The 26,706-nt window shown below is 33.3% G+C and overlaps 5 protein-coding genes and 1 pseudogene across 7 annotated transcripts; 4 read left to right on the top strand and 2 right to left on the bottom strand.

The window, feature by feature from the left end:
- The first annotated feature begins 1,727 nt into the window (after nucleotides 1-1,727).
- LOC140813017 (cytochrome P450 CYP72A219-like) lies at nucleotides 1,728-4,712 on the top strand. The gene is given in 6 exon segments (XM_073171417.1): nucleotides 1,728-2,086; nucleotides 3,006-3,220; nucleotides 3,308-3,552; nucleotides 3,640-3,859; nucleotides 3,861-4,022; nucleotides 4,126-4,712. Coding segments are annotated over 6 exon segments (1,557 nt in total). The 5' UTR covers nucleotides 1,728-1,809; the 3' UTR covers nucleotides 4,564-4,712.
- Nucleotides 4,713-7,943: 3,231 nt separating this feature from the next.
- LOC140811447 (F-box/kelch-repeat protein At3g23880-like) lies at nucleotides 7,944-9,553 on the top strand (annotated as a pseudogene).
- A 500-nt stretch (nucleotides 9,554-10,053) lies between these two features.
- Nucleotides 10,054-12,554, top strand: LOC140811449 (uncharacterized). 2 transcript variants are annotated; one of them, XM_073169336.1, is made up of 5 exons: nucleotides 10,054-10,625; nucleotides 10,793-10,887; nucleotides 11,451-11,613; nucleotides 11,715-11,794; nucleotides 11,993-12,554. In XM_073169336.1, exons 3-5 carry the CDS (start codon nucleotides 11,473-11,475, stop codon nucleotides 12,432-12,434), a joined length of 663 nt encoding a protein of 220 aa, XP_073025437.1. In that variant the 5' UTR covers nucleotides 10,054-10,625; nucleotides 10,793-10,887; nucleotides 11,451-11,472; the 3' UTR covers nucleotides 12,435-12,554. The 2 variants fall into 2 exon arrangements, with proteins under 2 accessions (XP_073025437.1, XP_073025438.1); XM_073169337.1 differs by lacking the exon at nucleotides 10,793-10,887.
- A 75-nt stretch (nucleotides 12,555-12,629) lies between these two features.
- On the bottom strand, nucleotides 12,630-14,709 carry LOC140811448 (probable WRKY transcription factor 65). The gene is made up of 3 exons (XM_073169335.1): nucleotides 14,308-14,709; nucleotides 14,060-14,212; nucleotides 12,630-13,344 (listed from the first exon to the last, which is right to left on the bottom strand). Exons 1-3 carry the CDS (start codon nucleotides 14,424-14,426, stop codon nucleotides 12,804-12,806), a joined length of 813 nt encoding a protein of 270 aa, XP_073025436.1. The 5' UTR covers nucleotides 14,427-14,709; the 3' UTR covers nucleotides 12,630-12,803.
- Nucleotides 14,710-19,773: 5,064 nt separating this feature from the next.
- Nucleotides 19,774-20,808, top strand: LOC140811985 (uncharacterized). Its single transcript, XM_073170133.1, has one exon. The coding sequence runs from the start codon at nucleotides 19,863-19,865 to the stop codon at nucleotides 20,640-20,642; it is 780 nt and encodes a 259-aa protein (XP_073026234.1). The 5' UTR covers nucleotides 19,774-19,862; the 3' UTR covers nucleotides 20,643-20,808.
- Nucleotides 20,809-23,531: 2,723 nt separating this feature from the next.
- LOC140813242 (chaperone protein dnaJ C76, chloroplastic-like) lies at nucleotides 23,532-26,667 on the bottom strand. Of its 2 annotated transcripts, XM_073171729.1 has the most exons (10): nucleotides 26,260-26,667; nucleotides 25,541-25,669; nucleotides 25,331-25,460; nucleotides 25,048-25,168; nucleotides 24,841-24,922; nucleotides 24,624-24,677; nucleotides 24,405-24,443; nucleotides 24,160-24,262; nucleotides 23,737-23,903; nucleotides 23,536-23,674 (listed from the first exon to the last, which is right to left on the bottom strand). In XM_073171729.1, the coding sequence occupies exons 1-9, from the start codon at nucleotides 26,479-26,481 to the stop codon at nucleotides 23,767-23,769; spliced, it is 1,017 nt and encodes a 338-aa protein (XP_073027830.1). In that variant the 5' UTR covers nucleotides 26,482-26,667; the 3' UTR covers nucleotides 23,536-23,674; nucleotides 23,737-23,766. The 2 variants fall into 2 exon arrangements, with proteins under 2 accessions (XP_073027829.1, XP_073027830.1); XM_073171728.1 differs by having other exon boundaries at nucleotides 23,532-23,903.
- Nucleotides 26,668-26,706: the final 39 nt, after the last annotated feature.

Genomic DNA, 26,706 nt, shown 5'->3' with positions numbered 1-26,706 from the left:
TCCTGAATTGAATTTTAAGATCCCTTCACATTGCGTTATGAATTTTCTCAACAAGATTTTTTTTGTTATTACAATCTACAAAGTATAAAATAAAATATAAAAATCGGACCAAATGTGTGATCAATTTTTCTTGCCAAAAGTTACGCAAGAAACCTGAATGTTGAATCAAACAAAGTGCATTGAAACCAGTAGCTGCAAAGTGCAAAATAGAGAGAAATTTTGAGTTGAAATTGAAAGAGACATTTGACATTTTCGAATATGAACTTGGTCATAGGGTTAAACAAAAACAAATAAAGCCTTATCTAGCTTCATTCAACTTTTTTTAGACATAACATTAAAAATATATATACATATATAATTTTGCTTTTATTTTTGTACCACAAGTAAGCAATGTTTCGATTATACTCAATTATGGTATGTTAAAAAGACATTACTCTCAAAGATAAATCGTTATTATATAAAAAATTTGTGTAATTAAATATGAATGATGTGAACTCGATGAAATGGATGAGCCGGATACGAGGCTCTACCGGATCAAATCAATAATTTAGTGTTTAGAAATTGAGTGAATATAATGGCTTCAATAACACCTGCAAACAAGAAAAAGAACTCGTGAATGGGCGTTGGAAGAGTGTCCGGCGTAGCCACTCCGATGCTTAAGTCAGCGCAGGTTGAAGATGAACACAAGCGAATATATGCGAAAATATATGTGTGCTTGAGAGTTCAAGAATTTTAGAATTCTTAAATGAGATTAATATCTGTTATTTATAGTAGAAAATGTGGTAGATACCTCGTTTGCAGTGTCACCTATTAAGTATGGTAAGTCGGCTGTCCATACTATAGCTTCTGATGACTTTTAGAACACTCCAAATCCAAGTAGTTCTGACAAATTAGACATCATGTATCAATCATACTCGAGTATGGTGCAATTCTCGAGGTGACTCGAGTGGTAAGGTACCCGGGTGCTTGTATGAGGTACCGAGCTATTGATCACCTGAGAAGAGGAGAAATGCCCGGCTAGTGAAAAAAGTGCTCGACACATTGACTCTGATCCGAGCTATCCAATGAATTAACCGGGTTAATAATAACCTGGATCTGTATGGAGGTATCAATGAACCTCGTATATTTTGATAGATGATAATTGTTTGAACTTCAGTGACCGTTTCAACATATAGAAACTTCAATTCTGATTACTCCTGGTAGCATCGAATATTCTGTTGATTGCATAAGATCGGTTGGCTATTTCCTAATTGTAAATTATATGGAGTGCTTGAAAAGTCATTTCTTTTATCATTTTTTGGTCAGTTTACAATTCAAACACACATATGATTTTTATCAATCAATCTTGTTCGATCTAAGCACGCCCGATTTAGTTTTTTTTCTCCCTTTATTAATAAATTTGAATATTACTTGTATATTGTTTATGAAAACCATAGGATGCATTTGTTTTGTTTTTTTAGTAAAAAAAAGTTATGATTCATTTATATTTTAATATCGAAATACTAGCGTTATGTCTTGAGCAATATAGTATTATTATTTTTTTTTAAAAAAAAATCCCTTTTGTACACATTCATCAAAATTAATTAGACGACCATAAATACTAAAGCCCAAGCGAAAGTGAATTAATACCAAGGAAATCTCATACGATGTTTAGCCAGAAGACGAGACAAAGTCAAACCGTAATTCTTCCAGCCCAAGTTTCCATAGACCAAGAAAGGGAAGCAAAAAAAGATCTCATCTTCTAATATTTTCTGCTTATATAAACCGAAACTTGGTTCACAAAAACACACACGAAAATTTAAACTTTTGATGATGGATATATTTTACGCAGCATTGGCACTGTCTTGTTCTGTTTTAGTATCAATATATGGTTGGAAATTCTTGAACTGGGTGTGGCTGAGGCCCAAGAAAATGGAGAAACAGCTGAGGCAACAAGGTTTTAGTGGAAAATCTTACAGATTTTTGATCGGAGACTTGAAAGAAATGATCACGATAACTCAAGAAGCACGCTCCAAGCCTATGACCTTCTCTAATGATATAATCCCCAGAGTGATTCCAACCTTCCATGAACATGTCAAAAACTACGGTATGTTGTTATTCGTAAGTATATCCTGCAGGTCTAGTTTGATTCATGTACCATTTTTTCTGTTAGTTTAATTTGGATCGACTACATCAAATAATGATTTTGATTTGAAACAATAAATAAATAAATAAACATATCTTTATTACACACAGTAGCTTGTTTGCTGGATGTCTATGCGCATACCGATTATGAAATAAACCTAATATTTATGATACACACGTGATTGATATTAAATAAATTAACATTTTCCAGTTTGAAGTCGTTTTTTAGATTAGCTAAGATGTTGAAATTGTTGATTTTCTGCAGCAAGTTTAATCTTACTGACACTACAAAAAAACGGAAGGCTTAGCGACGGTTTTTAAGGAAACCGTCGCAAATTTCATGAATTCAAGCTAATTTACTCAGAGGTCACATATATGGGTGATTCAAATCATGATTAGGAAAGCATGTTGCTACCATTCAGAAAGGCTATATATTCTTTATAGTTAGTAACGGCTTGAAGCGAATGATGAGATATTATTTGATTATACATCTTTGTTTAATTCAATATTTAGCTAAATTTTACAAAAGATTAGAGTTATAGATGATTATTTTAACCATGTAGTGATTTAGCGTTCATATATCATATATGTTCCATTATCTTGTGTCATGAGCGAGTAAGGTGTATCACATATATTCGTTAAAGGATGTAAAAATGTTTGTTAATTGTTAAACTTGGAACTTGGATCTAACTCAGCCTCAAAAGTTAGCTCGACGGGGCATTGTCCAAGATCATATATACAACTTCCAGGTATTTTATCCAATCGATGTGGGACAACTATGTACATCAAGATTGGAACTTGGATATAACTCAACCCCAAAAATTAACTCAAGGAGTGAAACAACTAACATTAATGGACTTTTTATCTCCTTGAATTTGCAGGTAAAAATTGCTTTCTCTGGATTGGTCCAAATCCCACAGCCATTATCTCGGACCCGGAACTGATAAAAGAGGTTTTGTCAAAAAGTTACGTTTTCCAGAAAATTTCATCCCCTCTGGATAAGCTTCTAGCACAAGGAGTAGCTGCCTATGAAACAGAGAAATGGGCCAAGCACCGAAAACTGATCAATCCTGCCTTTCACCTCGAAAAATTAAAGGTAAAACTTCAAGATTCGACTCATCATTTTCTTTAATCAAAATTCATCATCTTGTCGTACATCTTTATACTTTTTTTCATGGTGTAGAATATGATTCCCTCATTTTACTCGAGTAGTTGTGACTTGCTGAGCAAATGGGATGACATTGTGTCGAGCAAAGGTTCTTGTGAATTGGATGTGTGGCCTTATCTTCAAGCCTTGACAAGCGATGTGATTTCGCGTACTGCATTTGGCAGCAATTACGAAGAAGGAAGAAAGATATTCGAGCTTCAAAGAGAACAAACAGGGTATTTCTTGAATGCGGCTCAGCTCGTTTACATTCCTGGGTGGAGGTAAGGTTATGTTACTCGGTTTTCTTGGTCGTTGCGTGAAGCATGACTAGGTTGTTGTTTCATCACATGTTCGAATGATGTGTGTAGATTTTTGCCAACAAAGACAAACAGAAGGATGAAGGAAATTGTGAGAGAAGTGGAGTCGTCGATACTAGGAATCATCAATAAAAGAATTAAAGTGGTAGAATCTGGGGAGGCTAATTCAAATGATCTATTGGGTATATTGTTGGAATCTAATTTTCAGGAGATTCAAGAAAATGGGAATGATTGTGGGATGAGTTTGCAGGAGGTGATTGAAGAGTGTAAGACTTTTTTACATCGCTGGACAGGAAACAACCTCGTCGTTGCTTGTGTGGACGATGATTTTACTGAGTAAACACATGGATTGGCAGATTCGAGCTAGAGAAGAGGTTCTACAAGTTCTTGGAAGCTCACAACCAGATTTTCAAGATTTAAACCACCTAAAAATAGTAAGAACATTTTAAAAAAAAATAATTACAAGTGAAAATTACAATTCGATCACAACTAGATCTCATACAATTAATTAACGTGTGTTCACGTCTGTTTACTCAGATGACGATGATTTTTCACGAGGTCCTGAGGTTGTATCCACCAGCAGTCACGATGGGTCGAGTCATACACCACGAAACCACTTTGGGAAAGCTAACTTTACCAGCCGGAACTCAGCTCTTCTTGCCCACGATTTTGCTGCACCATGACAACACTATATGGGGGGACGATGCGAAGGAGTTCAATCCTGAGAGGTTTGGTGAAGGAGTGTCCAAGGCAATGAATGGGAAATTCTCATATTTCCCATTCAGCGGGGGGCCACGGATATGCATCGGACAAAACTTTGCCATGTTGGAGGCAAAAATGGCAATGGCCATGATTTTGAAACATTATAGTTTTGAGCTTTCTCCATCTTATGCACATGCGCCTGATTTGGTGCTCACGCTCCTACCTCAATATGGTGCTCAACTAATTCTGCACAAGCTGAGCGCCAAAATCTAAGTGTCTGTGCATCACAAGGTGACCATATACATATACTTAAATCATTGGGTTGAACTAGTTTTCTTCAATATTATGGTTGCAGCTTGTAATTCCAGAACTATTTATTTGAGTTGGGGCTTTTGCCCTTTTTTTGAAGTGTGTGTAAATATAAAGTAATTAAAAGGGGTAGGAGATTTATTGATTATTAATGACTTTTATAGATTTTAAAAGTTTAAATGTATTCGAGTAAGACTTTTATATAATCTATAGAAATTTAGTGATATTCAAAATAGACTTTCATAAAATTTTAAAAAGTCAACTGGTATTCTGACTTTTAAAAACTCTATAAAAGTCTATATGTATTCAAATTTTCAATAAATTTTTAATAACTTCATGGAATTCATTAACTTACAAACATTAAATCCTAAGATACAACTATAAACTATCAAAAATTGTATTTGGTTCAAACCAAATATTTGGATGGATTTTTAAAACGTCTAACTCATACACAAACTATTTAGCATTATGTGGATTTTTAAATTCTTTTTAGCATTTTCAATTAATATGTAAGCTATGATTTTTTATACAAAATTAGATCCACACAATACTAAATAATATTCTTTTCACATGTATATTATCAATTTAAAAACAAAGTTACATATTAATCAATTGATATATTTTTAAAAAATTACAAACATGTATACAAACTCATATATATACACATGCAAGGATTAAATGATTTAACTTTTAAATATTTTAAATTTATTTATTAATATAAACATTGAAAAACTATTTCAAACTGAATATATTATATATGTCAAATAATTATTGATTCAAAGAAATTAATAAAAAGTAATATGTTATAATTAAGTACAAAATTTATAAATTTTTATAAAAAAAGTATTTTCACAAAAGTCTATAAAAATGTTGCAAAAACATGTCAAGGATTAAGCAAATTGTGAAGGATTGATAAAAGAATGAAAGTGATGGAATCTGGGGAGGCTAATTCAGATGATCTTCTGGGTATATTGTTGGAATCTAATTTTCGGGAGATTCGACAAAATGGGAAAGATTCTGGGATGAGTTTGCACAAGGTTGTTGAAGAGTGTAGATTTTTTTACATCGAATGATCAAGGAAATATATTTTAACAAAATAACTAAATAAAAATTCAAAAACACATTAAAAAATACATAATTTAAAAATATAATAACAAAATATTGTCTAAATATATTATAATTCTGTTTCGTAGATTTAATAAATATTTAAATTTAAGAGTTGAAGTTGTATAAACGTCATAAAAAAAGCAATTATCTAGGAAATATAAATATTTAATAAAATTAATGAGATAAATAACAATAAAAAATATCCAACATATCAAAATAACTTTTAAGAAAATAAATATTTAACAAAAAAATATTTAATCAAGCATCTTCATTTATCAATAAATTCATAAATTTGAAAATCAACTTGTAGAAAATTTAAATATACTTAATACAAAAAATAAACAATTGTTTTAAAAAAATGCAACTCCAGCCATTTATCCCTTGGTTTAGTAGCATGAGTTTCTAACACTCATTCGATCGGTCTTGGGTTAGACCGAGAGTCTTATTTATTTTAACTTTTTAAGATTAAGGAATCTGTCATCGTTATCTTTTGATATGAGATGAGTAAACCTATGAACAAACACAAAAGTTTGCAAATCACATTAACCAAATAAACCACAATGGACAAATCATGTGTGACAAATTAGTTTGAGAAGATGTTGGCAAGGGAATATTCTGACTGTTGGTCAAATGCTCACTTACTTCTAGTAACTTGAAAATCTCTCGAAATCCGTTAAGAGTTATCACTTGTATGTGTTGCTTAAGTAGATACGAATCCAGCGAAACTCCTTAAACTTTAAAAACAAAATCAGGAAACCGAAAAATGTCGCAAAAATAAAATGATGGGTTCATTATCTTCGGTAATATTCCCAACTTGATTTAATAATACAATTACCTTTGTTTTTCAAAAAAATCCGACGATGGGACAGAGAGTTGGTGAGGAGGCGTTTAAGCAAAGCAAGAGAGCTACTCTCAAAAGACACACTGATAATTTGTTTTCTTTATATAATTTAAAGAATTCATTATATATAATATAATCACGTAAAATTAAAAGTTTGTGTGACTTTAGTTATGTGTGGTGGTTTGGCCTTGGTGGATTGGGTTTGGTGGGATAGATAATTATGAGATCAAGAAAATGAACGGTTGGGGGTAGGTGTAGCATCTCGAATGACAATGGTAACTTATTACATCAAAAATTAGGCAAGACTGAGTTAATTTTATTCGATTTATATATGAAATGATATTAATTTTATGTTAAAAATATTATCTTTTTAATGTATATGTAGATTAGGTCGACACGTTTCACCATAAACTTATTTTATTATCATCTATTTAAATATCTGTACACTTACTGAATTATTTTTACAAATATAATAATTATAAATTTCCCAAAAAAAACCTATTATTATATATATATATATATATATATATATATATATATATATATATATATATATATTGTTAATATTAACCACTATGTCTTACTTCTCTTTTTTGCCCAATTGTGAGAAAAACTTGTTTGCACACAAACTCTCACACTATTAAATATAAGTTAATATAAAATTCAAAAGTAAAAGACTTTAAAACATACATTTTTAAAAATGTAATGATACATCATTATGCTTTTAGGTAATTCACTAATCAATATTATATTATTAAGTGTGAGGACATGATAATAATTACTTAGAAAAGACACCAAAATTTTTTGATATAGTTTGATCGTCAAAATACGAGCGCCCAATCATATAGTTTTGATTGTCAAAATATATTTAAAATAAATTTTTAAACTTCCGATGTGTTTGGGCGCGTAGAAAATCAAGATCTAACTAGTGGTATCATACCCATGTTTCTCTATATCGTATGATTTTAAATCATATTAAATAATTAATTTCTAACCACATAAGAAAATTTTTCAGAAAATTGTTGCACCATAAAAAATTTATTTTTCCAAAAAACAAAAAGCGTTTCTGCTCAGAACTGTTCTGGGCAGCCCATGCGCGCAGTGTGGATGACCCAAATAAAATATCATTATCACAAAAAACGACATTTGAGATAGAATCACATAAATTTTTGCATTAATTATAATCATTTCGAATGACATTATAACATACTAATCTCACTAATTGATTATAACCATTAATATATTATTATTATTTAAAAAATGTACAAAATCCCATCACAATGCATTAGTGTTGTGATGAGGTCGGTAGCCAAAGTTGGTTGAGCGGTCGCGTCAGATACCCAAAAGTGGAAGACGAAGGGAAGACAACGTTTCATCGTTGGACAGACCAAAAATATAAAAAAAATATCAGTTATCCCGTTTCTATAAAATCACCCAGCAAGCAGTAGCGGTGCACACATTTATTTACTTACAATCTAAATGCATGAAAAAATTATTATTTATGCTACTATTTGATCGACTGTGAACATTTTTGCTTATTTTTCAAGAACCCATTAAAAATTTCAGCTAAAAAACTCATCACAAATGGCGGATTATCTACCAGATGGTGTCATTGTCAACATCCTCCAAAGATTGTCAGTGAAAACCCTTATCTGCTGCACTTGCGTTTCGAAATCATGGTATTCTTTGATCACTAGTCCTGTATTTATCTCCTCTCATTTAAATTTCACCTCTGACACCAAAAAGGATGAATCTTTACTTTTGCTTAGACATTGCCTTGGGGAGTCGGAGTGTTATTCTCTGTATTCCGACGAAGAATTCTGCTCTTGGAATGATGCAATGAATTTCCCATTTAGGAGTATAAATTCTTATTTCACAATTATTGGTAACTGCAACGGATTGCTGTGTCTCTCGGATGATCGAGTACTTTATCTGCACACAATCATTCTGTGGAATCCCTGCATTAGAAAGTCGATTGTACTTCCAAAACCCAATTGATTTACAATTCTTATGGCACTTTTGTGCAATCTTTTGGATTCGGGTTCGATCCCATTTCTAGTGATCACAAGCTGGTTAGAATAACATATGCAGATGATTCCCTATACCGGCGGCCTCAGGTCGAGATATACCGGTTGAGTACCGGTTTGTGGCAAGACATTAGTTATTTGGCACTTGATTGTGTTATATATAATCGATCCCGCCCAGCATACGTCAATGGGGCTACTCATTGGATTGCAAGTTCTATCAAAAATGGCGCTGATTCGATTGTGTCCTTTGATATGTGTCGTGAAGTGTTTGGGAAGATGACGATACCTTCTAGCCTGGTGAATCTCGAATCTTTCGGAAGTAAAGATGTGGTGGCTTATACAGGATCACTTGCTCTTATTTCTTGGAATCTAATGGGTAATGATCCTGGTTTTTGTGTGTGGGTGATGAAGGAGTACGGTGTTGTGGAGTCATGGGCTAAACATTTTGTCATGACTTATCAGATTGTTGGAGGAGGAATAATGAGGCCATTGTGGGTTAGAAAAAATGGTGAGATTTTAGTCGCTCGGCAAGACGGACGTGTAGTTTCTTATGATCAGCTTGGAGCTGAAGTCGAGGATCTTGGAATACGTGGCTCTTCGTCTGAGGAATTTGTTCATTCTGTTCATGTGGATGGTTATATGGAGAGTTTGGTGCTGCTTGGGAAGGGTCCAAAATTTGATGATGCGTGCATTCGCAATATGTTGCCGATCCTGAAGTTTAATAATGGCTGCAGTTCTTCTGTGAATAGTTATGGAAGTTACTTCGGGCGTAGCTCGGGAAATGAATTCAAGCATAACCATGGAAGTTATGCAGAGCATGGAGCCACATAACTAATTTCAAGAACTTTAGTTTTAGGGATATAAAACATTAGTTGTCTTGATTTTTGGTGCAGAGGCAAGTTTATTATTGTCTTGTTATGTTACTGATTGATTTTATGGTGAAGTTTGAAACTACTATTGCTAATTGTTGTTGTTCTCAGTAACCATTAAGTTTCCATTCTTCGTTTTTTTTTGAACACCAGCAACTACGTGTTATTCAGGCTAGATCTAACTGCATCAATGGTCCTCCTATGCCATAAGGGGTGAGGGCCACCCTGTATTTCAGATCCTTACAGAAAGAGGGGACCCCCCCCCCCCCCCCCCCCATCTTATATCAAGTATCTGTACTCCCTGTTTAGCATGGTGATTGGTGAACTAGAAATCAATATGTTAAGTGAAAAGTTCAAAACTTGCGAGTGTGTTTGTAATTATGGTCCTGTTGGACCGAGAATGATTTTAGACGAGAAAAATTAAAATTTTATGGTTGAAAATTCAAATGAATTTATTGAATCTTTCCTTCAATTGCAAACTATGAGCAGACAATGATATATAAGAACATCGATTTTAAAATTTCTTATTGTCATCTGTGCATGCATATTTTTTCAAGTTTTAGATTACGAGTCATGCCAATGTGCGGTGGCATCGTGCGGTTGCCACCGCACATAGATGAGACGATGCTGCTGTTGTTATAATTAAGCAGAAGGATTTGGGCTTTAAGAAGAGACCGGGATGCAGTTGGATAGAAGTAAATGGAATTATCCACTCCTTTGTTGGTGGAGAAAAGTCTCATCCACAGTCTGCTATGATAAATAAGAAACTGGACGAACTTGATGCAGAATTGAAAATAATGGGCTATAGTGCAGAGTCCGATTTTGTTTACCAAGACGTTGAATAGGAGGAGAAGGAAAAGATTCTTCTCTGTCATAGTGAGAAGCTTGCTGTAACATTTGCAATTATTATCCTTAAAGCTGACAAACCTATCATTGTTACTAAGAACGTGAAGGTTTGTGGCGATTGTCACACGGCTCTAAAATATATGACAATCATTGCTAAGAGCTAAATAACTGTTAGAGACACTAGTCGGTTCGATCACTTCCGGGAAGGAATGTGCAGCTGTGGGGAGTTCTGGTAAAGTCAAGAAGGAAATTCTTGTGGTATATCTGGCCGCTTTGGTGGAACTTTTTCAGTGAGTTCTTCCCTGGGCTATAGGAGATGAAGTAACATTGTACTTGGTAAGTTTAAAACAATTGAAAATGACTTCTTTATTCGGATTTGCGTGAAATTTTAAGGGTTAAAGGATCTCTTCCGATCATTTCCTAAGAAAAATTGATTTGTTTACCCGATTCCTTTGAACTGACTTTAGTCTCTTATATTGGTATCTATCAAATTTTTGTCGCAGGTGGCGACATATTTATGGTTTTTGCTCTTGCCTTCGATTTCGAGAATATACTTTGAAGCAATTCTGGAATCTTGAGATCCCTTCAGAGTCGAAAGGTGTTCAATCTTATCGAATTTTTCAATCCAAATGCAAATAAATTTATTTTTGGAAACAACTAGGAAAATCATCCAGTCGAGTTTATTAGGATCTAAAACTTTTTCAAGGGTAAATTACACGAACAGTAACTGAGCTTGGATACGCCTTTTACTGTTGGAAACTACTCCCATCCTTTATGTGAATTTGCACCCAAAGGTGTTGATATAAGGTTCTGCAAGGTGGGAAGTAATCTTTCCTGTTGGGGGGCTGTTCGGTATTTCTTTAATCTTCATAACGTTTTTGCATTATTTCATGCCAGGGTAGAGAAGGTGGATGGCAAGAGCTTGATTAGCTCTTATGGTTAGCTCTTATGGTCGTTGATATTAGTTGATATCAATTATTTTGGTTCTAAACCCTCTGGTTTCAATACAGAGGGTGGTAGAAAAAACTTTTTGACTCTTTTTAAAGAATCAAATTCTTTGCTTGATATCTCCACTGATCCACGCGTAGAAGAGCATCTTTCAATAGAATAAAGCTTTACATGAAGAAAAGCAAAGTTATGAAAACAAATTCCCCATTTTAGGAATTCATTTTTCATTGTCGCCATGAGTAGAAGCTCCCGCAATCTCCGGCAGCTGGAAAATCGACAACCTGGGCAAGATTTCAGGGAATATGTCGCTAATAATCGTAACCTGAACCGATCGACGCCTCGTTTACTGGACTATGTTCCAGCTCGGAGATCTATGGTTTTATCTCTAATTTTCAGACACTCCCCTTGTATTACTCTTATTTCTTAGCTATTTACCTGACTTGTGTTTGGTACTTTCTGGCCCTTTCTGTCTGCAAGAATTCAAGATGGAGACCGAGAGATCCTTGGCGGTTTGCTGAGGAGATATTTACAGGAGGATCTAATTATGGAATAGCCAGGTAAAATCTCAGTAATTCATGTGTTTGTGAATCGACCATCTATCTTTTCAGGGATGCAGGAGACCGGTTGGGTAGCTTTTTGCTCTGCTTCTTAAATATTTTTTTAAAAAATAAAATTGCAGAAACACTTTTTGGAATTAAAAAGAAAAGGTAAGTTGTATCCAACCAAATTTTTTTCCATCATTTTTCTTTATGCAGTTTGCCCTCAACAGCATTCCCTCGGGCTCCAGTGCAGTATCTTCTCATTGAAGCTTATGATCCGTATCCTCCCAGACCCCGAAACACCTCTCCTGGAATCAGTGGCACGTATTACAACCCATATTATCAAACCTCAGCAGAGGAAGAATCGAGACTGAGTCAAGAAGATCAAAACAAAGCCATCAATAAGCTAAGGAAACAACTCTACAACCCACACATAAACAATATAATCAGGAGACTAGGCACCAAATCTACCAGCAGTGACACAAAAAGCATCATGCAAGACGATATCGGTAAAAGGTGTGCAGTTTGCTTGGAAGATTTCAAGAGTAGAGAGTTTGTCACATCAACTCCTTGCGACCATATGTTCCACGAGGAATGCATAATGCCGTGGGTAAAGAGCCAGGGGAAATGCCCTGTTTGTAGGTTCGTGCTTTATTGAAATACTCAAATTTCACTCTTATGGGAACAATCGATGTTGGTAATTATTGTCTGATAAGAATTGTTCAAATCAACATTAGTTCGAATCTTCGTAAGAGTTGATGACTTATTTCCATTTATATTTCTGGTGGCTAGTTTCATTGTTACCCTATTTGTTGTCAATTTTGGATAGATCGATATGTATTCACAGCCACAGTGGAAAAAGCAGTGGTAAATTTTACTAAAATTTAGTTTGGTACAAAATCAGGGAACTAGTCGTCGTTTCTGAAATCTTTACAATAAATGGGGGAAAAAAGGAAAAAAGAAACAAATGATGCAAAACATACAGCTCTCAATATTCTTCACTATCCAGTTATATACTCATCCCACGTTATAAGAAGTTATCCCGTGCCTCTGCAAAATGGCCTGCAGTATCTACACGGCCGAAAACCAAGGAACATTCCGGCAAGTCTCCAAGGTCACCAAACAGAATCTCATCCTCTTCTCCGATGGGCATGAACGCCTCCATTTCAAGGTGGCCTGCACAGACAGGGCCCACCAGTGTGGTCCCGTCCATCGTGGTGGACCCCATTTCACACAGCCACCCGAGCTCACCGGCAAGCTTGGAGTAGTAGCCGTCGTCAGACAGCTCGATATCTAGCTGGGTGGAGGAAACAGCAGCAGTACTTTCTTCTGGAGGGAAGTTGGCTGGAGTAGTAGTGGCGGTGGAGGAAGAGGGGGAAGTGGACGTGGTGGCACCAGAGGTGGGCTCGGTCTTGGCAGGGGAGTTGTGTCGGTGGTTTTTGGAGGCGGGGTGAGTGTGGTTGTGGTCCGAAGAGTAGGTGATGAGTATAGTGGTGGGGTCATGGTGGCTGCGCTCTACTTGCTTTCTGGCTGGGCAGCCTTTCGAACTGCTACATCTATAATATCCCCTGCCATTCAATACCAATCTTAATTTATTTCTCATAATATATATAGCATACTTCACTAAATTCTCATCTATTTGATAGGATTCCTCTGGTTAATCATTTTTTTCAAACAAGACTCAAGCGATATTGCATTGATATTTGATTAGTGTTAAAAAATATATATATACGAAGGAGTTCAATGGATACTATATTGTGAAGATAAAATAACATGAATATGAATGAAAATGGTAGAAATGTATGTGTCTTTTGAGTGCCAATCAGTGAATGCTCCCATCATTTGAACTTTTTTCATTTGTTTTCTCTTTCACAAAAGAGACACAAAAAAGTGGGCACTAACTAAAAACACAAATCAAGAGCACATGCACCAATTACTGTAATCGAACATGAGTAAAACAATATCATTTTAAATCTATACAAAAAAATTAGATTTTATCACATATTAAAATATAAATTTGTTTTATGTGAATTTCAAATATTTGTTATATGATATAAATTTTAAACAGAGTTGATATTATGTGTTCAACTACTATATCCGTAAGTCATTGAATCATTCAATGAATGAGATATTAGCGCACAGCCACTCCAATTTTACAATAATAAAAAATATATAAATAAAAAAAACCAGCCACCTACTACCCGCCGGCAACCACAAGTTGAAAAATCTTGTATTCGATAAAACTAAAACTTCAGAAAAATGAGTAGTTACTTTACTAATTACCTGGGGTAAGGTGACCCTTTAATGGGCTTTTGCCCGTATTTTCTCCACGACCAAGAATCCGGCGGCGGATAGACCTCTCCTCTACTCCAGTATCCATCACCGCCGCCGGCAATCGGCACTGTCACCACTCTCTTTCGTGCACCCCTCCTTCCACTGCTCACTCAAAATTCAGAGCAAAAATTAACCCAAAATGTACTTTAATTAACTTGCAGATCGAAGAAAAAACCGCAAACATTATGTTATCGAACCTTCTTCTTGGTGAAGGGAGGTAAGCTTCTTCGTCACCAGACAGTGGAGAAGCACCTATGTTTTCTCGAGTTTTAGCACTAACATCCTCTTCAGACTCATGATCGTAGCATTCTTCCATTAGTTTCTTGTAAGATAAAAAATTATCCTATGTATAAAGAGAGACAACCTTTTAGCTCGTGAAAAGACAACACGTATCCGTGTAGATTCCTGCTTCTATATGCATGTGTTTATAATATAAATGTATCTTGCATGAGATGGGATGGGTGGGTAGATGGTGGGGAAGACGGAGACGGCAGTTGTGGTGGTGGAGGGCTGCCGGGGAGTTGGTGGCGGAGGAGGTGGTGATCAGTGTAGGGTTTTATAAATATTAATATGGGGTGGTCATAGAACAGATTGGAGACGAGAGTAATTTATTATGGACGTGAAACCCAATTCATTAAATAAAAAACTTGAATAATTCCGATTGGAGTACTATTATTTTTCTAGATATTTACGAGGGCCCATCACTCACGCAATTATTAAAGTTTATTATACATGTTTTATACATTATCTGAGGTAATTGTAAAATCAGGTATGTGATTTTCTTCCACAAGTTTATATTTTGATATTTGGAGTTTTCAGCATTTTAACTTTATAATATTTAATTTATATTATATAACATAAATCGATTCATCTAAAAAAACTGTATTTTTTAATAAGATTATTAGTGTATGTAATAATGATCAAATTAGTTTTTTCTCCATTAAATTGTTCAATTTTAGGTTTTGATCTACTAATTTTTCAAAATTTGGTTTTGGTAAGTTTTAGACTATACTGACATAATTGCTAATGTGACACCAAAAAATCCTGACATGATACCGGAAAATGATGACGTTGCATTTAAAATGGTTGACTTGTCAAAAATCAAGCCAGTAATTCAATCTCGGAAATTAAAATTTATTATATTACAACAAAAATTTAAGAACTAATTGAACAAAACTCAAAATTAAACAAGTCAGTAAATTTTTAAAAAAACAAACAAATTTCCATGTGATATAATGCACTATAAATTGTAGAAAAAGGCTGTTTACAATATGGTGGAAATGGCAATTTCAAAAGTTGCCTTTAAAATGTAAATGCCAATTATTTGGCATCACCCAATAACTTTTATCACATGAGATAAAAAAAATGGTTATCATTTTCATACAAATGTATTTATTGAAATTTGAGAACAAAAAATAAATTCGAGATTGAAAAAAAAAATTATGATATCAGACGCTTTATGTCATCTAGTAAAACCCTAATTCCAATACTTAATTACTATAATATCTAGGGTTTTAATTACTAAGACATCTGATATCTATTATTCCCTTTTAATTGAATCTACACACACACACAAAAATACTCCAATCTCGACACAACAAATTATCATGGTCAAATGAATAACATAATATCAAGATGTCTGAATAGTCGAGATAAAAATTGATTTTTCACATCGTAATAATTCGAATTAAAAATAATATACACGTTTCTACATTAACAACAATATTCACACATACATGTATAATGTTTATATGTACTTCAACATTTACCAATGAAATTTGGGATAGAGCTCTTGATCTTAATTAATTAGAGATGCATAATTACTAGTTAATTGCATTTAGTTGGTTTCTTAATCAACAATATATTATCTAGTAGAGAAATTACCTAGTCCGATCGATTGCGTAAAGACCGCAACAGCAACGCAACCAGAGAAAGTATACAGAGAAGACATTTGTTTTCAATTGTATTGGTATTTTCTATTCTATTAGAATGGAAAATGGTTGTAAGACCGCGACTTGCTCCGCATGATGCTCTTGAAGTTGACTTATCAATTTTGACTTTTATATAAAATGCATGGCATGTAATAAATAACAATTAATTGTCAAGTGGATGAATGTAGGTTACTACTAACTAAATAAAACTATATTTTATATACCTTAACTAATATTGACAATAGAATCGATGTAAATTCTATTAATTTAACAAATCTTATTTAATTTTTTTTTTCGTAGATTGATTGTATGATTCAATAAATATGTATTTATACAACTAAGAAACCATGTGTGTTACTTAACTCAATCAACTTAATATGGATTAGTATAATTATTAAATTTGTGAGAGAAGAAGATTTTTTTTTTTACATCCTCGACGTCTCGTGTTTATATATTCATGTAAATAATTTGGAAAATTTGGAACTATCATTCATGAATTCTTGACATGCTGCGTGACTTAACTCTACAAATTCATATTCACTTAAATAATTAAGAAAAACTACGATGTGTTAAAGAGAACAACGTTAGGACGTATAATAGAGAAAATATGATACTTCGGGAATGTCAAAAAAATATAATATTTAATTCTAACATATTAACCAATTTTATTTTTAAAAAATAAAACTTAACAAGGTGGTAAAAACAAATTTTTTCTTGAAAAAAAGGAAAAAAGAAAAGAAAACTCAGCACATTAATTACTAATGCTTGTGAAGCTGATTAAATTTCTTGAGTTCTTGGATGTTGCGGGCCGCTTCCCGATTATGTTGGATGTTTGAGCTAGTAGCCCAACACATTTTAGGCCAAGGCCCAGACATTTGGGCCATACTACTGGAGAAGAATTTACGACTTGATCCAGGTTGAAATTCTAGTTTCTAAAAGGTACAATTATGTACATAATATATTGACTAAAATGAGGGATATTTTAGAATATATGAAATGTGTCGAGAGATAAAGATAAAAATAAATAAAATAAATTTTTTTTAACTAATATTAGAGATAAAGGTATGTTGCGAAATAACAAAAATACAAATTGGACATTAAGAATTGATTTAGGAAAATTTTAAAAAACTAATAGGTCACATATTAAAACTTAAAAGAAATCAAATGTCATGGCAAAAACTTGTGTGAGACGGTCTCACAAGTCATATTTGTGAGACAGATATCTTATTTGGGTCATTAATAAAAAAAATATTACTTTTTATGTTAAGAGTATTACTTTTTATTGTGAATATTGGTAGGATTGACCCGTCTCACAGATAAAGATTCGTAATATCGTCTCACAAAAGACATACTCAATGTCATTATACAACGTCACTCCATTACCATATAATAATTAGTAATATGATGTGTACGTTTAAATTATTAGTTTACTTTATGCTTTGAAATGTCAAATTTCAATGCATTTTATAAAATATAAATGTGGTCTAACACGTGAATTCGTGCCCATTTGATCAAACCACAGATTTGTGAATTGAAATTGGTCCATGATTTGTTTTTTTCTCCCCCTTAGTAAATGTAAACTTGTACGGTACGTGCACTGATTTAGTCAATTGTTTTGTATTATATTATATGTCATGAATATCAAATCAAATATTAAATGGGTCAGGTTTGCCCATTTAACTCGTGGATAGCTAATAGTTGGAGAGATTTCGCATAGTGTGCACACTTTTGACACCCTTGATACGAGTGCCTCTGTCTCCATAGCGTAGTTTATGTCTCAATCTCCAATGTCATCGGAATTTTAAACAGATATAGACTTGGTACATGACAAATCGCGTTTTCGAGCGAATTGATTCTTGTTTCGGATATCATGATATGGGTTGATTCGATACATAGATAGAGTAAAAAGTAATATTTCTGATATAAAATTTAAGAATTTTTCACAAGTCACGTCGAGCAAGATATTTGACTCACAAAAATGATCCATTAAAAGATCTCATAGGAGTTTGTGTTTTGATAGATGGTGATGCCCTGAGAAGTGCTCGGGTCATTCTCGGACTCTGGACGAGAAGGGAAAGCCCAGGAGGGTTCCCTGGCATGCAAGACAAGGTGTCCGAAGAGACTGAGTCTATCCATCATGGACCACGTTACCAGCAAAGGTAAAATAAAGGGAGTTTAAGTCATTCGCACAAACACTTTTATATTCAGTTTCTTTCATTTGTGTATATTTTTACTGACTCGAGCGTTGAAGTGGTCATATCGAAAACTCTTCCGATGTCCAACTGAAATTTTCTTCTTTGATTGTGTGTAGACCACCCGACTCGATGTCATCCTCTCAGGTCAAGAGTATACATAAAGGACACTTACCAGTCCAGAAAATTGTCCATCCAACTCAATCATTTATTTTAGATATCATCGTGAGAAGTTCAAAAACTATATATGTAGTTACAAATAGATTGAAATATTTAGTTTTTTTTTTCCATGTTATAGTTATTCTTTTCAGTTTAAATAATAAAAAAAAAAAACTAGAGATAAATGGTTCGATTCTAGTGTAAGTGGTGCGGTTTGAAACATTAAAATATCGAGTAGGTCTCTTGTGAGACGGTCTCATGAATATTTATTTGTGAGACGGGTCAACCTTACCGATATTCACAATAAAAGTAATACTCTTAGCATAAAAAATAATATTTTTCATGGATGACCCAAATAAGATATATGTCTCATAAAATACGACCCGTGAGACCGTCTCACACAAGATTTTGCCTAAAATATCACACTGGACCGGATTTTCAGGTTTTGTTAGCAGCTAAATCAAAATTTGAATTTTTGTAATTTCAGTTACTATGATTTTATTTTTCATTTTTTTTGGGTTTTCGATTTATTATTATGATAATTAGATGATTAATACGAAGGTTGAGAATATGGCAAATGTGGTGGTAAGAATGAATGGCACAATAATGAAACGCGTGGATCTGACGGAAAATGTGAGCTTAATGATTCGTCAACTTTAAGAATAAAATTGGGCCACACTCGCCAATCTTCGGGCACAACAGTTTTAAATAAACCATAATAATACTAATATTTAAATAATAAGAATATTAAATAAATAAAAATGCTAACCTCGTTTTTCTAATTAAAAAATTTTAATCGCGTAGAATTAAGTCTGGACTCGGACAAATTCACACTGGAATCCACAAGTTGCCGACAAATTTTGATTTCATCATTCTCACTGTTTTTAATTCAAATTTTGAAATACTTTCTAAATCAACGGAGAGCATGTCTTTGCTCATATGATTTCACGAATTTTTATTCTTTAAACAAGTTGATTTGATTCATAAATATAATCAAAAATAATATATTTTATATAAAAAATAATATTTTTTCACAAATTGGATCGCTGAGAAATCAGTAACAAAATAGTTTTTATGAATATCAATACATTTTGGAAAAAAGTACTACATTTGAAAATCAGTATATAGAATTTTAAAAACATGTTGTTTTGACTAAAAACAATCTTAAATAAACGCTACCTCAGCATAAAAGAGATGTATGAACTAATTAACAAAAAATAAATAAATGTTATATAGTTGTTGTACACAATATTCCGTCAATCTTTCAAGACTAGCATTATTATTATTATTATTATTTAAGATCAAATTGAGGGTCAAAAATGTAAAAGCCTCTGCTTATTGTGTATATATATATATATATATATATATAAAATTATAGCCGGCTTCCCTTGCTCATCACAAGATCTGACCATATTTCAAATTATTTTTCTTCACTCATTCCTTGAACACAGTATCAGGAACCGACGAAAAATGTCTGATGAAGAGACGATACTGCTCAATCTTTTCGATTCTTACTGGTTTGAATATGGAGTTCTCTCAGAGAAGAAGCGCTCTTGCTCTGCGTTGAAAACAAGTCCAGTTCTTCAAGTTCAAGCAGAAGAAGAGATGGTTTTTGAAAAACCAAAGCTTAAGCCCATCAAGACCCTGATGAGAAAATCTTTGAGTGACCAGTTTTTGAGTTCGAAAGATTGCTCTGATTCGTCTGGTTCCCCCTCTCCAGATTCAGTTCTTGTTCCTCAGCTGCAGACTATACTCTCAGGTAAAGAAATTGAAGAATTCCCGGAGGAAAAAGAAGAGCAGTCAATCATTTATTCTCGCAACGGATACGAGACTAACCGGAACGGATCTCGGGTCTACCTCTCTCACACAGAGCCGTCCGTTCATGAAGGGAAGAAAAGGAGGCGGAGGATGGGGAGAAAAGGGACAGGTAAAAGCTTATCAGAGCTCGAATTCGAGGAATTAAAGGGATTTATGGATCTGGGATTTGTGTTTTCTGACAAGGATAAGGATTCCATACTGGTTTCGTTAATTCCAGGGCTTCAAAGACTTGGAATAAACAGCGCGGAGGAATCTGATAAAAGCTCTTGCAAGGTATCAGTCTCGAGGCCTTATCTTTCGGAAGCATGGGAATTTGCAGGAGATGAAAAGAACCCGTTGATGGATTGGAGAATTCCAGCTTTTGGCAATGAAATGGAGTTGAAAGATCATCTCAGATTTTGGGCTCACACTGTTGCTTCCACTGTCAGATGACCACCGTAAATTGCAACAATTTTGTATCTGTCTCTCTTGTCTAAGTTCTTTTGAGCAAACAGTGGTTAAATCATAACTGAAAATGTTAAAAAAATGGGTAAAATCGCGTCAATAAACGAGATTTCGAGATTCAACTTTAATTATTAAGTGCATTCGATAATGGGTTGGGTACAATTGGATTCTATATGAAATTTATAGAAATGTTTATTTTGGATCGGCCTATTGTTTGATTGATTACACAGTGACAAAAATAGCAGAATAATGAAGTGGAATAATGGTATAAGAATTTTAGGTATTGGACGAGGACCGAAGAAGTAACTTTTAATAGTATCTCTAACTCATCTCTATTTAGGTATTGGACGAGGAATTATTCCTTTTATATTTTTATGTATTTGTTTTTCTCTATTTTATATTATTATATTTCAAATTATTTAATTAATTAATTTTAATGTTAAATAATTTTTATACTTAGTTAATTTATTTTAATTGTTTTATTATTTTCATGAATTAATTATAAGTTTATTGTTTATAATAATCATGAAATGGAAATAATAAACAAGATAATGATTACAAAAATTAATAACATAATTTATTAGAAACGCTTATTGTCTATGTAGTTTATTTAACTTGATAAACATGTGATTTTTTTAGATGACCATAAATTGAGTTTAATACATGTGTTATTGTATTATGTTTATCGAATTAATTAAGTTCGGCTATATAATATATTATGTAATTATATAATTATATGTGTGTGTTTTTGAAAATGAAAAGAAGAAATGAAGTATTTTGTAATATTTTTAGAGGATATGAGTTGGAGAAGATTTTTAAAAATAGATATCATAGAGAATATGAGTTGGAGATGATATTAACAACGTTCGAATTCGAACTCAAATGAGAGAGCATTTTCTAGAAAGGTGCAAGGAATAAATATTAATTCTTTTTATTTTACTATTTTCCAAATATTTGTATACGTGTGTGTGTATATATATAATTTTTCCGGCTATTAAATATTTTACATTTATGTTGATGTTCAAATTAACACCCACATCGTCACATCACTTGGCTTTCATAAATAATAACCTTATAATGACGCCGGGCTTGGGATAGGGCCCACTTTATTTATATTTATTTTGTTAATAAATTTATTGAAATTCATATGGGCTTTTCCAAATGGCTATTTTACAAAAATAATTAAATTAAATTAAATATATTTTAATAAAATCAAAATAATTAAAAAAAACCTAAAATTCCCAACTACTATGTTAATAAAAAAACAAAATTTCATATATAAATACTCATATCCTTGAAAAAATTATTTCATTATTCTAAACACATTATTTTACATTATAAATCACTCTCAGAATCTCCTCTCTTCTATCTTCACAATCTCTATTTCATTTGCAATATTTCTTTCTAGAATCTTATTTTTTTTATCCGAAATAGATTAAAATTACAGAGGATTTTTTAGAAATTTTTTTGGAATACCTAATCATTTCTAGAATCTTATTTTTAAAATTTAAATAATTTTTTTTAAGTGTAAGTGCCCTTTCAATTTTTTAATGAAAATTTAATTTTAAATATGTTACACTCATAAATAAGATGTAATAATTTTAAATAACAAAAAATTAAAGATACGTTTATTATTTATTTTTAAAAATAATTATTTAAAATTTTAAATAGATTCGAAAATATATTTATTTAATATAAAATGAAAATAAAAATGGACGATTGGATAATAAAATCTATAAATATTAAATGTTAATATTTATTAAAAGAGTGGATCTCATGTGAGACCGTCTCACGGATACTAATCTGTGAGACGGGTCAACCCTGCCCATATTCACAATAAAAAGTAATACTCTTAGCATAAAAATTTATACTATTTCATGGATGATCCAAATAAGAGATCCGTCTCACAAATTCGACCCGTGAGACCGTCTCACACAAGTTTTTGCCTTATTAAAATAAACGCAGGAGAATGAAACGTAGACCCTAACTTTTGAGAAAGTGTGGATACCCTAATCTCGGCTTTTGTGATTATTACATAATTTAAAGATTTTATAATTACTAAAATATAATCTATTATGAAGTGCTGCCACGTATCCTTGTGGCGCTGCCACCTTAAAAAAAGGTTAATGCCAGCGTGGATAGCACAATATCTTCTTTTCTTGTTTTTCACAGTGGACATATCTTCTCTTCTATTAACAAAAATGATTTTCGGGTTCATGTTCACCATATACTCTTTTTGGATATGCATTCGGAACAAAGATTTTCCTGCAATAGGATGATGGATCGCCGAGAAAATTTTGATGGATATAATGCACGAAAATTCCACGGTAGTTATTTTTCGATACATATTGAGTAAATTTTTAGACTAATGTAATAATCTACAAAATATATTAACCAGGTTCACCACATTGGTCAAATTCTTTATAAGAAACTCTTCCCAGAAAATATGGATAGAGATAGAGAGAATCTAACTTTTAACCGGCCACTCATAATTTTCTAATGAAATAAGCCTCAAAACAGGCCTAGTCATCTACTACACAAATTTGCGCGCGCACACACACATATATGAAATGTTTGCCAGGTTAAACACATCTCTATCCATTTGTGACTTCCAAAAATTCAATGTTTGTTTTCTAAATTTTTACGCCAAGTTGGAGGAGGATTGTAACTAAAAAATCTAGATTCCAAAATCTTCACCTAAATATGGATGTGATAGCTTATTTTTGCAGTATACAGACGATTAAAACCACACTAATTATGTGAGAACCTAGCAAAAATATAGAGCATAACCATTAGATCATCAACAAGTTATATAGAACAGAACACATACAACTTAAATTATATAAAACTATTTCATCCTTAGGAAGCATAAATTTAATTTAATCGTAGAAATCCTAGCAGAATGTAGGACTGCTAGCCATTAATGTTTTCATTTCCTGTTTCAACATCAAATCTGTATACAATTCTGGTAATCTTTCAGCAGAGTGTACAAGATTTTATAAACTTTCGCATACAATATACTACATTACAAATTCGAATTGCGCAGAAGGTGAAATACTTGTAACTATATAAAATAAAATACACATAAAAGATCACCGCCAATTTAATCTGTTTACCACTCCTTATTGGAGACGGCTTCAGGAAGTTTGCGGGTGGGGGCTTTGTCGACGCCTCTTCTTGAATATTCCCTCCATCGGCGAGCTGCTGCAGCAGCTCGTGACGCCCTCTCTTCCATTTCCTCTTCTGAAGCTGAGCCACAACAAAAACCTTATTCTGTTAAACAATCGATTCAAGACTATTTACACACTCTTACCATAATTTTTGTTGGAAGGTAAGGAAAGTAAGAATCAAACAAGTTTCCAAGAAAATAAGTAGTTTTGAAAAGACCATCGAGTTTGGCTTCCAGTTGCTCAAGAAATGGTAGAGATTTTGATATTTTATAGGAAATGCATGGCATGTTTAATCCACGCAAACGATAGGGTAGCATTTATATCGATAGCCTTACCTTGGTTATTATACTTCCTTTTGGGGTTTCCCCAAAGGTTGTCCCAAAATGATCGAGTTTTATCAGAATCTTTCTGCTTCATCATCTTTGTTTTAGCATCTCCCTGCAGGGAAAAAATGACACGTTTGCTGGTTTGCTCAATAAACCACTCTTGATACATGTGATTCATTTGTTCACAGATCCTTGAATAGCCAGAAAAGAAATAGGAAGCAAAACATTATTTTCTTCATATATAGTATTCTCACCAAGATTTTGATCTGTCTCTTTTCCCATCTAGAGCATGCCTGCACCATTAATTACAGAGTAACTAGGATTAATATCAATGTAAGATACTATTTTCACAGGAAAAAATGTCAACGGTTATTTTGATAAGGCAAATTCAACTACTAAGGAACTCGACTGCATTCAAATGACTTGTTTGACATTGCCACTCGTCTCAAAGCGATTATTACAAATGGTCTTACCATGCGAAATACATCAACAGACGCTGAGCCCATTCCGGAGAGCATCAAGGCGACCTGATACACAGTTTCAAATTTATAAAATTAGCAGTTTATGTAAATTGATGTTCATCACGTTTGTCGAAACTAAATACCATCCAAGAAAGAAGATAACTATATCAAAAAAGTTGCAGGTCCAAGTTCAAAATTTCTTGGGAGGTGGTGATTTCTTAATTCTTACATTTACTCTTTCAACTCTTCTCATTTCATCTTCGAGCAATGATAGCTGAGCAGCCGATGTCCAGTGGATACAATCAACTGGGCTGAAATGAAGATAGAAGTACCAGTTATCTTAAAACCTCCACTCTTTCTAGATACACTCTACTGAAGTAGACGGGAAACATCCCAAACAAATGGGAAGAATTATTATGATAGACCTTGAACCTACCAGCTCTCGACTGCCTGTTGAACAGATTCACCTGTCCCGCACTGATTGTAAACTCTGGCCCTTCCAAACTCTTCTTCAATGGCAAATACACTCGAGCACATATGGGCACATTTCTTGCAACCTAAGAAATGGTTTAAAACGAATGTATGATTATGAACAATCGGTTTATTCGCCTCCCTCCAATTTTGTTTTCCTATTTGACTATATGAATCAATTATAGAAACCTTAATCAACATCAGTGAAATAAATTGGTAACAGCTAAAGTTGCAGACTCTAAACATACCTATGCAGCTAAACTCATCAACAAAGACATAATCTTTCGTGCTCGAATCATCGAAAAAAGGATTAATTGCTGTCAAAGAATATCCATGAATTTCATCATAAACCATTCGCTGCACAGGATCGCTCAAAACCTGAACAAGCAATTCAAAGCATGAATGAGGTCCAAGAACTAGCTCAAAGTTTTGAAGGAGTCCACAGGAAAAGAATTCACCTCATAAACCTCATTTATAAACACACAGAAATTTGTGGTTTCGGGATCATCACCACTCAAGTCTGGATGGCAAGTTTTCATGCAATTATAATATGCTTTTTTAATCTGCTCTTGGGTCGCATCTGGAAGCTGGTAAAATAGGCCTCCAAAGAAATAGAGTATCAAGCATGATATTAAATATACGAAAATATAGAGCATACACAGTTTTAAATAAAGAACACCAAGTAAGCTCGAGTAAAAACAAAAATTTAGTGAAACAAAAACATATAGCTGCGCATAAACTCGAACTTCCGAATTTTGTATTTGTTTTCAAACATTGATACAGATGCAATCACCATTCTTCAATTATGATACAAGTACAAAATTATTTCCATGATGGTTTTTTTTCCTTTTCTCCCCCTAAAATGTAGTTTCGAAAATAATTCATCATTCACCAGTCCAAAAAACTCCGAATCAAGTCAGGCGAATTTCTTAACTTCCAATAAATTCATCACCTTTGTAACATGTTTTATACCATTACCTAGAGAACAAATGAAACTCGTCCAATGGTTTTCTCCAAGAACTTAGGAAAACTTCTGCGATAAAAGACTAATTCCTGACACAATAGTGACTCAGGCACTCGTGACTAAAGCTACAGCAACGGAACAACACAAAGCTTCCTGTTTTTATCTATTTCACAACATATCAGATTTTCAAATTACATCAGTTTATTCAATTACCAGCCCGAGTAGAGCATAATAATCATCTGCAATATCTTCAAAAGACGCAGATTCTTGATATGTAACCCTCGTTCTCCCACTACTTCTTCTCGTCCCTCCATGTCTGTTCCACTTCACGCTCTGCTTACCCAACAAAGGGTATCTGTTTGTCGAACAAAAAATCTGAACTGGGTTTTGGAATTTCAGTATATCTGTGCACACTGGTGATAATAATTGAGCCATCAACACAGCATGCACGCAAGAACTCAAAAAATGCTGGATTTTTATTTCCAGAAACAGGGAATGAAAACAATCTGAAGTAAAGAAAATATGTTTTTCCCAAAATTTATGCAGAGAGAAAAATCAGCGTAAGAAATATAAAAATGGGGAAATGATGAGATGGCAAGACGAAAGCCATTTGATTTGGCAAGAATCTAGAATGAATGTGAATATTGGCAGGTGGCGCGT

This window comes from Primulina eburnea, chromosome 14 (assembly GCF_022965805.1).
Source record: "Primulina eburnea isolate SZY01 chromosome 14, ASM2296580v1, whole genome shotgun sequence".
NCBI classification, from domain to species: domain Eukaryota; kingdom Viridiplantae; phylum Streptophyta; class Magnoliopsida; order Lamiales; family Gesneriaceae; genus Primulina; species Primulina eburnea.
This window is presented reverse-complemented; position numbering and strand designations above follow the sequence as displayed.

What these genes read in the sequence shown, in the direction of transcription:
- LOC140811449 (XM_073169337.1), top strand. Translation starts at nt 11,473, where the DNA reads ATGAGTAGAAGCTCCCGCAATCTCCGGCAGCTGGAAAATCGACAACCT. An exon ending in TTCCAGCTCGGAGATCTATG is followed by an intron (nt 11,614 to 11,714) that starts GTTTTATCTCTA and finishes TCTGTCTGCAAG; the next exon opens with AATTCAAGATGGAGACCGAG. An exon ending in TCTAATTATGGAATAGCCAG is followed by an intron (nt 11,795 to 11,992) that starts GTAAAATCTCAG and finishes TTCTTTATGCAG; the next exon opens with TTTGCCCTCAACAGCATTCC.
- LOC140811448 (XM_073169335.1), bottom strand. Translation starts at nt 14,426, where the DNA reads ATGGAAGAATGCTACGATCATGAGTCTGAAGAGGATGTTAGTGCTAAA. An exon ending in CTCCCTTCACCAAGAAGAAG is followed by an intron (nt 14,213 to 14,307) that starts GTTCGATAACAT and finishes TTGAGTGAGCAG; the next exon opens with TGGAAGGAGGGGTGCACGAA. An exon ending in AAAGGGTCACCTTACCCCAG is followed by an intron (nt 13,345 to 14,059) that starts GTAATTAGTAAA and finishes ATTGAATGGCAG; the next exon opens with GGGATATTATAGATGTAGCA.
- LOC140811985 (XM_073170133.1), top strand. Translation starts at nt 19,863, where the DNA reads ATGTCTGATGAAGAGACGATACTGCTCAATCTTTTCGATTCTTACTGG.
- LOC140813242 (XM_073171728.1), bottom strand. Translation starts at nt 26,481, where the DNA reads ATGGCTCAATTATTATCACCAGTGTGCACAGATATACTGAAATTCCAA. An exon ending in ATTATGCTCTACTCGGGCTG is followed by an intron (nt 25,670 to 26,259) that starts GTAATTGAATAA and finishes CTATTTTACCAG; the next exon opens with CTTCCAGATGCGACCCAAGA. An exon ending in CAACAGGCAGTCGAGAGCTG is followed by an intron (nt 24,923 to 25,047) that starts GTAGGTTCAAGG and finishes TCTTCATTTCAG; the next exon opens with CCCAGTTGATTGTATCCACT.